The sequence below is a fragment of the Capricornis sumatraensis genome, chromosome 19 (assembly GCF_032405125.1).
Source record: "Capricornis sumatraensis isolate serow.1 chromosome 19, serow.2, whole genome shotgun sequence".
Lineage (NCBI taxonomy): Eukaryota > Metazoa > Chordata > Mammalia > Artiodactyla > Bovidae > Capricornis > Capricornis sumatraensis.
In genome coordinates this window covers 73,735,030-73,747,644 of record NC_091087.1, presented here as the reverse complement: position 1 = coordinate 73,747,644, position 12,615 = coordinate 73,735,030, and the positions used below count along the sequence as shown (strand labels likewise).

The 12,615-nt window shown below is 52.4% G+C and overlaps 1 protein-coding gene across 1 annotated transcript; it reads left to right on the top strand.

Moving 5' to 3' along the window:
* The first annotated feature begins 6,693 nt into the window (after positions 1-6,693).
* Positions 6,694-12,004, top strand: HSP90AA1 (heat shock protein 90 alpha family class A member 1). The gene is made up of 11 exons (XM_068990862.1): positions 6,694-6,813; positions 7,270-7,431; positions 7,521-7,887; positions 8,191-8,324; positions 8,617-8,937; positions 9,106-9,271; positions 9,444-9,634; positions 9,742-9,889; positions 10,052-10,320; positions 10,604-10,937; positions 11,219-12,004. Exons 2-11 carry the CDS (start codon positions 7,270-7,272, stop codon positions 11,326-11,328), a joined length of 2,202 nt encoding a protein of 733 aa, XP_068846963.1. The 5' UTR covers positions 6,694-6,813; the 3' UTR covers positions 11,329-12,004.
* Positions 12,005-12,615: the final 611 nt, after the last annotated feature.

Here is a 12,615-nt window from a genome sequence, read left to right as displayed (position 1 = left end):
CCCCCTGCCTCACGCGGCTGTGTCCCCCAAACCCCAGGGCTTGGAAGGGCTCTTCCTGCCTCCACTTCCTTTGCCGTTGCCCTCCCCTTCTCCTCCACTGACTCCTTTTAGATTTCGCTTTCGCTAACGCTGTTTCTTCGCCTCCTCCTGGGTGCCTCTCCTCTCAGCTCTCAGAGGAGCCTCCGGCGTGCCCACACCCTGCCATCTCATGAATCCACGGGTCGGCCTGGTGCTGGCTCCACACCTGCCCCCACTGTGAGGGCAGCGACCCAATTTCCCGCCCAGTGTGCCCTAGGCCTGCACACGGCCTCAGTCAACAGGCACTGAATGTGCTCATTACACAAGACACCGTTTCCTCCAGCAGGGAGAGAGTGCATCCCTGCGATGAACTGAGGAGGAAGTAGCCAACCCCTCCCAGACCTCCAGGGATCCGCCAGAAGATCTGCCAGAAGAACAACACATTTGGCACCAAAGCATCCCCAGTCTCGCAGTCAAATGGAAAACTGGTTTGCTCTGTGGCAATGTACCATAGAGCGGACTCACACACACACGCCCAGAAATGGAGGGCTGGCCCCCTCCCCGCTCGAAGCATTCATCCCCACCTTTGGGGCTCTCCTGCCAGCCCTCCCGCCCCTCTCAAGTTAGAGCTCAAACCGTGCAGGATAGATTCCTGGTGTTCCAGGGCTGCCAGCGAGGTCACCCTGTCTCCCTGCTCTCCATCAAGGGAACAACAGGGTGCCCATCCACAGCGCACCCACCGCGTGCCAGGGGCCAAGGCTTCCCGGGGATTAGCTCAGGGCATCCTTCCATGTCCTTGTTGTAGATGAGACAATAATGAAGCACAGAGAGGCTGCGTAATCTGCTCAGAGTCACAGAGCCAGCAGCTGACTGTGGCACAACAGACAACCTGCTCCACGTCAACTGTACTGATTTCCAAAGCATGCATTTTCCAACATAGTTATAACTTGATTATGAACGTTTCTCCAAGGTCATTGCTACCCATCAGTTTTTTAAAAACAGCTTTATGAGATATACCTGATATGGAATAAAATGCATGTGTAAAGTACAATTGATACCTTCTGACATCGGCATGCACCTGTGGAATCACTCTTACCACAGAGATGAGATAGTGAACAGACCCACCACCTAAAGTTTCCTCCTTCCTACTGTCAGCACCATCCCCAGGCAACCACGGATCCTGAGGGGTTTCAGCTCGCATTTCCTAAACCTTTATATAAATGACTGGTATCTTTCCTTTGGCATGATTACTTTAAGTATAAAACATTTACCAAGGTAGGCCACAACCTGGGCATTAAAACAATAAATCTGAAAGAATTCAAATCCTGCCATGTACATTGTGACCATCATGGAATTAAATATTAGATATCAATAATAAATATCTGGAAAAGCTAGTGGAGGTGATGGAATTCCAGTTGAGCTGTTTCAAATCCTGAAAGATGATGCTGTGAAAGTGCTGCACTCAATATGCCAGCAAATTTGGAAAACTCAGCAGTGGCCACAGGACTGGAAAAGGTCAGTTTTCATTCCAATCCCAAAGAAAGGCAATGCCAAAGAATGCTCAAACTACCGCACAATTGCACTCATCTCACACGGTAGTAAAGTAATGCTCAAAATTCTCCAAGCCAGGCTTCAGCAATACGTGAACCATGAACTTCTGATGTTCAAGCTGGTTTTAGAAAAGGCAGAGGAACCAGAGATCAAATTGCCAACATCCGCTGGATCATGGAAAAATCAAGAGAGTTCCAGAAAAACATCTATTTCTGCTTTATTGACTATGCCAAAGCCTTTGACTGTGTGGCTCACAATAAACTGTGGAAAATTCTGAAAGAGATGGGCATACCAGACCACCTGACCTGCCTCTTGAGAAATCTGTATGCAGGTCAGGAAGCAACAGTTAGAACTGGACATGGAACAACAGACTGGTTCCCAATGGGAAAAGGAGTACGTCAAGGCTGTATATTGTCACCCTGCTTATTTAAGTTCTATGCAGAGTACATCATGAGAAACACTGGACTGGAAAAAACACAAGCTGAAATCAAGATTGCCGGGAGAAATATCAATAACCTCAGATAGGCTGATGACACCACCCTTATGGCAGAAAGTGAAGAGGAACTAAAAAGCCTCTTGATGAAAGTGAAAGAGGAAAGTGAAAAAGTTGGCTTAAAGCTCAACATTCAGAAAACAAAGATCATGGCATCTGGTCCCATCACTTCATGGGAAATAGATGGAGAAACAGTGGAAATAGTGTCAGACTTTATTTTTTGGGGCTCCAAAATCACTGCAGATGGTGATTGTAGCCATGAAATTAAAAGACGCTTAGTCCTTGGAAGGAAAGTTATGACCAACCTAGATAGTATATTCAAAAGCAGAGACATTACTTTGCCGACTAAGGTCCATCTAGTCAAGGCTATGGTTTTTCCAGTGGTCATGTGTGGATGTGAGAGTTGGACTGTGAAGAAGGCTGAGCGCCAAAGAATTGATGCTTTTGAATTGTAGTGTTGGAGAAGACTCTTGAGAGTCCTTCAGACTGCAAGGAGATCCAACCAGTCCATTCTGAAGGAGATCAGCCCTGGGATTTCTTTGGAAGGAATGATGCTAAAGCTGAAACTCCAGTACTTTGGCCACCTCATGAGAAGAGTTGACTCATTGGAAAAGACTCTGATGCTGGGAGGGATTGGGGGCAGGAGGAGAAGGGGACGACCAAGGATGAGATGGCTGGATGGCATCACTGACTCGATGGACGTGAGTCTGGGTGAACTCCAGGAATTGGTGGTAGACAGGGAGGTCTGGCGTGCTGCGATTCGTGGGGTCGCAAAGAGTCGGACACGACAGAGCAACTGAACTGAACTGAACTGAAACCTCCAAGTATTTAGAAACTAGCACATTTATAAATTACCCATGGATCAAAGAAGAAATCAAAAGGGGAATTAGAAAGTTATTGATTTACGTTAATAAACGTGTACAGCAGTTACTGTGTGGCAGGTGCTGTCGGGCCCTTTCCCAAAACAGAATGAGCTAACATTAGGACTTACAACAGCTCTGTGAGGAAGACACATACCCATTCTGCAGACACTGAACCCCGAGGCCCAGAAGGAGTAACAAGTTGCCCCAGCGCACAGGGAGGCAGTGGTAGAGCTGGGATTTGAATCCAGGACACCTGCCCCCAGGGTCCAGGCCTGGTGTCCCAGCTTCCTAACGGAGGGACACGGCAAGGTTTCAAACAGAGAAAGATGGTCAAATTGCCCTGACAGCATCACTTTGGGATGAGCTCAACAAACATTCAGCAGCTAAGTCTGCAGGACTTGAAGATATATTAGACATAGGCTGGTGGAGGAAGCGGGAGAAGGCTGGGAGCGAAAGGAAGACGTGAGTGGAGACCACGGGGGTAAGGCTCCGTGGGGCTCAGGCCAGGAGGGAAGGTGCCCACACGCTGAGAACCCATCTCTATCAGGGGACAGGCTGGGCCTGGCAGGAAAGCACAGGCAGGAAGGGGCCCCTAAGGAAATGCCTGTGCTGAAGCTCCCCTGGAACAGATAGGAAAGGCACCGGTGCTTCAGGTCGAGGGGAGCCCATGTCCCAGCCCCGCGCGGGCCGGCCGCTGGGGCAGCGAGGGTTAGAGAAGAGCGTGGCAGGGTGTGCAGCGGGAACCGAGGACCAGGGGTTCGGTGGGGCCGCCCTGCAGGCCTGGCTTGTCTCCCAGGAGGGACGTGGTGTCCCACAGGGTCTGGGGCGTGTGTGCGGGAGCGGGAGACACGGCCAGATCTGGCTCTCACAGCTCACCCCAGCCACGGGGTGGGGGACACACACTGGGCACGCCCGGGCAGAAAGAGGCGCGAGGCGGCAGCGAGGCGGCCACGCGGCTCTGGAGGTCTTGCTGGTGAGCAGCGGCGTGAGGGGGTTGGGGCTGTCTGGGGATGGACTCCAGGTGCCCGGGGGCGCAGGCGAGGGGCGTGAGCGCGGCACCCAGACCTGGAGGCTGGAAGCGCCCTGGCGCCCAAGAGGGGACGGGGTAGGAGCGGCAGGGGAGAGGGGACCACTGCCGGCCCGGGCCATTGGTTTGGAGCCGGCGCCGGGAGGGACGGGGCCGAACCGTCCTGTCCCCGGCGACCGCGGTCAGTAGGCGGGCGGGCGGCAGGAGTTTGGAAGAAGGGGGTTAAGGCTGGGGGCTTGCGGGGAACGCCGGGTCCACAGTGGCCGCTGGAGGAGACGAAGGTCCAGACACCGGGGATCTCACCGCCGGGGCTCTGAACGGCTCGTCTACGCCAACTCTTAAACTTCTCCGGCCACAGCAGCCGGGCAGAAAGAAGGAAGCGGGCCGGGCCGCCGGAGGGGCGCCCGCCGACGGTGACCGGGAAAGTTCGGCGCCATCGCCCGGCCGCTCGCCTTGTCCTCCCCTCCCTCCTCCCCCCGCCGCGCCCCCAGCCCAGGCCGCAGGGAAAACCCGGGCCGCCTGCCGGGAGCTGCCACCCCATCTGAGCTCAGAAACACGTTTTACTCCTCTCGGCGGACGGACGCTAACCACCCCCACCCACCCTCACCACGTGGCTGCTGGTTTCCAGTCTGTTCTCCCGGTTTTAACGGGGCTCAGGACACCCGCGCTGATGTCACAGCCTCCCAAAGGGGGCTCAAGCCCCAGTGTGAGAACCCTGTTCCCGGAAAAGCTGGGTTTCTCTGGAGACTAGGAAGTGAAGGGAGTCGTCAGTCAAGTTTGTTTACATCGTAAGGAGCTTCCAGATTGTTCCCAAGAAGGGGTGGGGGGTGGAGGGCAGTGGTAGAAGGCACTGGAGACAAAGGAGCCCAGAAGAAGGGGATGGCTAACCGGGAGAGGCCTGGGCAGGGCAGGGGTGCCTGCTCAGGAAGCCTCGGCTTCCTGGATCGCCGACGCCCCCACCCCCCCGCCCGCTATTGACCGGGTTGAAGACCCAAGATCCTCCCCCAACACCCCCCCCCCCCCGCCCCCGCAACCATCTGACACTGTTCTAAACACTTTCAGGATTCCCACTTAGAAATTATCTTTTAAAGCAAGTTAATTACCCATACCGTGAATTATATACTTCACGTGTGCAAGGTATGTACTCAGTCGCTCAGTTGTGTTCGACTCTGCAACCCCTCGGGCTATGTAGCCCGCCAGGCTCCTCTGTCCATGGGATTCTCTAAAGAACACTGGAGTGGGTTGCCATGCCCTCCTCCAGGGGATCTTCCCAACCCAGGGATGGAACCCAGGTCTCCTGCATTGCAGGCAGATTCTCTGCCGCAGAGCCGTCCATCATACGATATCTCAAATTACACAGAATAAGTAAAAAGAGATGGGCCTTTTAACAAAATCATGATGCGTGCGTGGGCTGGGTCAGCATGTATGATCACCAAGTCCCAGAATTCCAGACTAGGGCCTGCAGTGCCTTGAAAGATGCAGTTTTAAAACAAACCCAAAGTAGGTAACAGGGAAGCCACCGGCGCAGACGGTAAAGAATCCTCTTGCAATGCAGGAGGCCTGGGTTCGATCCCTGGGTTCGGGAAGATCCCCTGGAGGAGAGCATGGCAACCTACTCCAGTATTCTTCCCTGGAGAATCCCCCTGGACAGAGGAGCCTGGCGGGCTACAGTCGCAGAGTCGGACACGACTGAGCGACTAAGCACAGCACAAAGTAGGTACAAACGCTCAAAGAACTAAGCAAAGGCTGGGAGAATTCGGGACTGTGTCCCCTTTTAACATTCCCCGCGCCACCCCACCCCCCCTGCCTCGGGCGCAATCGGGCCTAAGGACAGGACGAGTCCCCATACTGGAGTGGCGGGGGAATGGCGGTTTGTTCCAGGCCCCACCTCTGGTTCAGAACCAGCCGAACGGACCCACGAGGCTCTGGAGTTCCCCTCTGCTCCCCCTGCACACACGCTGGTCACCCCTCGCTCACAGACCGCTGCACCCCACAACCAGGCTGGGGCTCTGAGCCTCCGCGTTAACGAGGCTCTGGCAGGCACTTGTTGCCCGAATTCCTAGGGCCCTGAACCTATAACCGCTGCCCTGGCAAAGAGATGCGCCCTGGACCCCCTAATCGCTGCCCGGACCCCCCAAACCCCTAACCATGGACCTGAGCCTGCGATCAATGCCCCAAGCATATACCTGTGACACGGGACTGGACCCCTCACCCCGGCTTTGATCCCCTAAGCGCGGCCTCAAGGCTCGAAACCTAGCCCCAGGCCCGTGGTCGGGGGGTCCCGATGCTGGGGGGATCCGGAGCGCACACTATCTGGGGACACGCTTTAACCACCGAGAGTTTACTTTTCTGGACTTCCTAGAGCCGCTGGCACGGGCGATCAGCCCCCGGGGCCTGGACAGAGGTTTGGGTCGGGGGAGCGTTAGGCCGACGCGCGCCAAGCGGGGTTGGCGGGCCAGCGGTGTGAGGCCGGCGGGGCGCAGAACGCCGCGCGCCGGGGCGGGTAGGGCCGGGAACAGCGGCACCGGAAGGCGCGAGACCCGCCGGAACGCTCCGGGTAGCGCAGGCGCACTGCGGCGGGCGCGGGCACGCTCGGCACGCAGGCGCCGTGAGGCGTGGGAGCGCGCGGCGCGGCCCGGCCCCGAGGAGGGGGCGGGCGGCCTCCAGTGCGCAGGCGCAGGCGCGCGGCCGCTCCGGCGGTTGGGGAGGGTTCTTCCGGAAGGTTCGGGAGGCTTCTGGAAAAGGCGCCGTGCGCTGGGCGGGCCCGCCTCTATATAAGGGCGGCGCGGGGGCGGTGCGCCAGTTGCCTCTGCGTCCCGGTGCTGCGTCGCTGCGGAGCCCGCGCTAGTCCTTCAGCCAAGGTGAGGGGAGGCGGTTGTAGGGGGACGCGGGGATCCAGGGGCGGGTGGGCGGCGGCGAGGGCAGCCCCCGGAGCCCCCTGAGGCCGGCGGGCCCGGGGCGGCCGTGATTAACCCGGCAGGCCTCGGGCCTGCGGCGGTCTCCCGTCCCCTCCCCCCCAGCCCCCCCCAGCCGTCGGGAGCGAGTGGGCCCCGGGGCTCCGGGATCGTGCGGGATGGTGAGGGCCGGGGTCTGCGGCCCCGGAGGGGGGTCCCCGGGCCGCGGGTGGGGGCGCCCGGGCCGAGCAGCGGCCGTGCGGCCGGCGTGGGCGGCGGCGGTGGCGGCGGCGCCCGGCCCCCGGAATGAGGTCATCCTTTGTCAGCCGGCGCCTCCCGCGCGCCCCGGGCTCGGGAGCGGGAGCGAGACGCGGCGGGGAGGGGTCCGGCCGGTGGCCTCACGGGCTCCGCGTTCCCCGGCAGATGCCCGAGGAGACCCAGGCCCAGGACCAGCCGATGGAGGAGGAGGAGGTGGAGACGTTCGCCTTCCAGGCGGAAATTGCCCAGTTGATGTCACTGATCATCAACACTTTTTACTCGAATAAAGAGATTTTCCTGAGGGAGCTGATTTCAAACTCGTCAGACGTAAGTCTCATGGCGGAGTGGGGTGTTTGTGTGAAAGGGCACTGTTTAGGGGGGAAGTTGTGTGTCATCACGTGTCTTTTCTTAAATAGGCCTTGGACAAGATCAGGTATGAGAGCTTGACCGATCCCAGTAAATTAGACTCGGGGAAAGAGCTGCACATTAATCTCATACCGAACAAGCAAGATCGAACCCTCACCATCGTGGACACCGGCATTGGGATGACCAAGGCCGATTTGATTAATAACCTGGGCACCATCGCCAAGTCCGGGACCAAAGCGTTCATGGAGGCTTTGCAGGCTGGCGCTGATATCTCCATGATTGGCCAGTTTGGTGTCGGGTTTTATTCAGCCTATTTGGTGGCTGAGAAAGTGACCGTCATCACCAAACATAACGATGATGAGCAGTATGCCTGGGAGTCTTCTGCAGGAGGGTCCTTCACAGTGAGGACTGACACAGGTAGGCACCCGAGAACAGGGTGGGGTGCTGTAGGCACTGGAGCCCCAAAGAAGGGGTGAAGTTTGTGTGTAGTGTTTAAAAACCTGTTTGCCTGGAGGGTGATAGCATGCACATGCACTTGTGGTTGGTTATCTTGGGTAAGGCCGTTAACTGCCCTCAGACTCTGCTCAGTTGTAGTAACCACAACCTCCTGCTTCGTAGACTTTTCGGATAACTGCCCTAGAGAGCGAAATAGTGTTTTTTTTGCCTTGATCAGGCCATTGTGATTGAAATTGGCCTCAATTCTCTGGACTTCCTTTTCAGGAGAACCGATGGGGCGTGGAACAAAGGTTATTCTGCATCTGAAAGAAGACCAGACTGAGTACCTGGAGGAGCGGAGGATAAAGGAGATTGTGAAGAAGCATTCTCAGTTCATTGGCTATCCCATCACTCTCTTTGTGAGTTTCCATGTATCCTGTATATGTAGGTTACTAAAGTGATTGAACTGAAATCCTGTTAGTCCTTAGTGCTTTTCATAAGAGATCCAAACTTGCACTAATTTCCTGGGCTGGTGGGTCGACTCCTGTCAAGGTTCCCAGGGCTGTTAATAGATCCTTCAGAAATGGGTTGAGTAGCTTCCTGGCTACTAGTGTTTCTCAGGTGGTATTGGTGTAAGTGCTGCAGTCTCCTTTAGCTTTTTTTCCCCCAGTTTTGTGATGGAGAGGTGACATGCTTTGTCCTCCTTTGAAGGTGGAAAAGGAACGTGATAAAGAAGTTAGCGATGATGAAGCAGAAGAGAAGGAAGACAAAGAGGAAGAGAAGGAGAAAGAAGAAAAGGAGTCCGATGACAAGCCCGAGATAGAAGACGTTGGCTCAGATGAAGAGGAGGAGGAGAAGAAGGACGGGGACAAGAAGAAGAAGAAGAAGATCAAGGAGAAGTACATCGATCAGGAAGAGCTGAACAAGACAAAGCCCATCTGGACCAGGAACCCTGATGACATCACTAACGAGGAGTACGGAGAGTTCTACAAGAGCCTGACCAACGACTGGGAGGACCACTTGGCGGTCAAGGTGAGTGACTGCTAAGTGCTTCCATCCCTGCAGATGTTGGAGGCAGCATTCTGTTCCCCGATGCCCCGTGCGTTGCCCAGAGTCATTGTTAGGTAACTCGGGTATACGTGAAATTTTTTATTGCTTCAAGTTGTTTGCCCTGTGTTAATCTTGATTGTTTTATTGTAGCATTTTTCAGTTGAAGGACAGTTGGAATTCAGAGCCCTCCTTTTTGTCCCAAGACGAGCTCCTTTTGACCTGTTTGAAAACAGAAAGAAGAAGAACAACATTAAGTTGTATGTCCGCAGAGTTTTCATCATGGATAACTGTGAGGAGCTAATCCCTGAATACCTGAGTAAGTATAGTCTGATATGAAGAACGGTCACTGTTACTAGTCTAAGAGATTAATCCTGTCAGCTCCTGGTTTTTAAACTAAATATGGGGAAAATCATTCATTGATTTTTTTGGGTTTACAGATTTGTCAGTTTTTGTCTTTGGAGTGACTGGCTGCATTTGGTCTGTTTCAGATTTCATTAGAGGTGTGGTGGATTCTGAGGATCTCCCTCTGAACATTTCCCGTGAGATGTTGCAACAAAGCAAAATTTTGAAAGTTATCAGGAAGAATTTGGTCAAAAAGTGCTTGGAACTCTTCACTGAACTGGCAGAAGATAAGGAGAACTACAAGAAGTTTTATGAGCAGTTCTCTAAAAATATTAAGGTTGGTTAGAAACACATTTGACTATTAAGAGTAGTAATCAAACTGATTTTCCTTTTGAAATAATTGAACACAGAGAAAGTCTTTCTAAAGCTAACATTGTCTTTCAGCTTGGAATACATGAAGATTCCCAAAATCGGAAGAAGCTTTCAGAGCTGTTGAGGTACTATACTTCTGCTTCTGGTGATGAGATGGTTTCTCTCAAGGACTATTGCACAAGAATGAAGGAAAACCAGAAACACATCTATTACATCACAGGTAACTTACAGGCAATAACTGTGAAGTCGATCTTTTTGTGATCCCATAGGAACAGTTGCACGTGTTTTCTACCCGTGTGGTGGTACACATAATTTAGTAGGAGTTAATCTAACCAAAATAAATGAGACCGCTGTCAAAAGATATAAAACTTCTGTTTCTTAGGTGAGACAAAGGACCAGGTAGCCAACTCGGCCTTTGTGGAGCGTCTCCGGAAGCACGGCTTGGAAGTGATCTACATGATTGAGCCTATTGATGAGTACTGTGTGCAACAGCTGAAGGAGTTTGAGGGGAAGACCTTAGTGTCAGTCACCAAAGAGGGCCTGGAACTTCCAGAAGATGAGGAAGAGAAAAAGAAACAAGAAGAGAAAAAGACAAAGTTTGAAAACCTCTGCAAAATCATGAAGGACATTTTGGAGAAGAAAGTTGAAAAGGTGTGTGAATACCATCTTTTTTATTTTCTGGTTACTAACCCTTCTTAGGGGTGTTAGGTGTCTTTTGAACAAGTCACATATAGATAGTCCTTAACATCTTTAAAGATATTAGAACTTAAAAGGAACTTAAAGCTTCGGATTTGCAATAGTATTTGCAAATAGTATTTCTGATTCATTAATACTCAAGTTCCTTAAATATTCAAATAAACCTGGTGACAAGCACTGAGAATGGAACATCTCTATGCCCAGTTATCGCTGTATACTTTTTTTTTTTTTATGAAAGGTGGTCGTGTCCAACCGGCTGGTGACCTCCCCATGCTGCATTGTCACAAGCACATACGGCTGGACAGCAAACATGGAGCGGATCATGAAGGCGCAAGCCCTGAGAGACAACTCGACGATGGGTTACATGGCAGCCAAGAAGCACCTGGAGATCAACCCTGACCATTCCATCATCGAGACCTTGAGGCAGAAGGCAGAGGCTGACAAGAATGACAAGTCTGTGAAGGATTTGGTCATCCTGCTGTACGAAACAGCTCTCCTGTCTTCTGGCTTCAGTCTGGAGGATCCCCAGACACACGCCAACAGGATCTACAGGATGATCAAGCTTGGCCTTGGTGAGCCGTGTGCAGGCACCGTGTGGGGTGCCACTGGGGAAACCTAAACAGATGACTGTTGCAAAGGCTGAACTTTCAGCAGTTTCAACAAAGTTGGGCGCTCTTGCTTTTCCATTTGCAAAACACTGACGTCACATGAGTTAAAAGGGGGTAAATAAGCCCTTTTCGTCGTGTCCCTTCTAATTCGTTCAGCCTTGAGAAGTGGGTATGATGAACCTGTACTGTTGGACTAATTATGCGGCTTGAAGAAACTTAATCCATGTTTTTTTATTTCCTTAAAGGTATTGACGAGGATGACCCCACTGCTGACGACAGCAGCGCTGCAGTCACTGAGGAAATGCCGCCCCTGGAAGGAGACGACGACACGTCCCGCATGGAGGAAGTAGACTGAGCGCTGCCGAGGCTCGCCTGGCGGTGTGTTCAGCACGCTGTCTCCGTTCCCTCCAATATGTTCTCGAGTATTTCTTTATTTTTGTTAACATTTAAAGTCTGTATGGCATGACAACTGCATAAGGGGAGGATAAGATTTCTTTATACTAAGTGTGATACTGTGATACTTTTAGCACTAAAGCAGAGCTCGTTGTTTTTTCCTAGTTTCATGTTGGCTTATTTTAACAGATGGAAGTAGTTAACCTTTGTTGTAAGGTGTGTGTAACCTCTGTTAACTTTGTGGTCTGAAGTGTTTAGCTATCAAGCAGATTCTTTAGTAGACCAAAATTTTCTGTCACTGAAGTGTTCTGAAGTATATACCTTGGTGTTTAAAAGAAACTCTTATTACAGCAAGTTTTCATCTTCTGGGATATACTTTTTAAAACTTCCATCCCCTGTAGTTATGACTGCATGTGCCAGGCCTCTAGAAGTTAGTGTGTTAAGCTGAACCAACTTGGAGTCACTGTCCATACATAGGGCTTGTTTTCCAAAGAAAAATATTGTTGAGAGTAGCAAAATTATAAGCCTGCCCAGGCATGTTGTAAAGCCGCTGGAAAGGTAACTTGGAGCAAGTTTTGTGAATGGAAATGTAGTGCTCAAGTCACATTCTGCTTCAAAAAGTTGTAACAAATACAGATGAATTAAAAGAAATGATGTGTGATGTCTTACTTGTGGGGGTGGTCCCAGAATGTAAAACATGAGCTGTGCGCCTCTTCCCTAGGAGAGTCAAGGGAGCAGGTGGTCGGTGTGGCCTCCCTAGAGCCTACTGCTGCGACCTTAGGGTGCTCAGGCCGCATGTTTGGGGGTGAGCCTCTATACTTACAAGAGAATGGAGCTTGCTGCTTTTGTGTCCATGTGTTAGACTTTATAATAACATCATTGTGCTTTAGGATTTCGATGTCTGAGCTGCACTCTGCTGGTATTGGTGAAACAGGCTGTGTAATGACCGCCCTTTTACTGCCTTGCCCTTATGAACCACAGCTGCTGAACACCTTCCCACCTGACACCATCTCTGCTGCTTGTTCTCTGGTTCTTTATTGAGCCTCAGGAAAGGTGTGTCCGGGAGGCTGCTGACAGCCATAAGCACATTAGCAGTTGGAGAGGGCAGGGGTGAGCGTTAGAGTACTTGGTGGGAGGTCTACCCAGGATTTGGACCTAGAGCAGAGAGAGGCCTGGAGAGTCCACAGACTGGAAGGTCTGTCATGGCCAGTAAGTACTGGTGGGTAGGAAGTGCCTGGGTGGGTAAGCA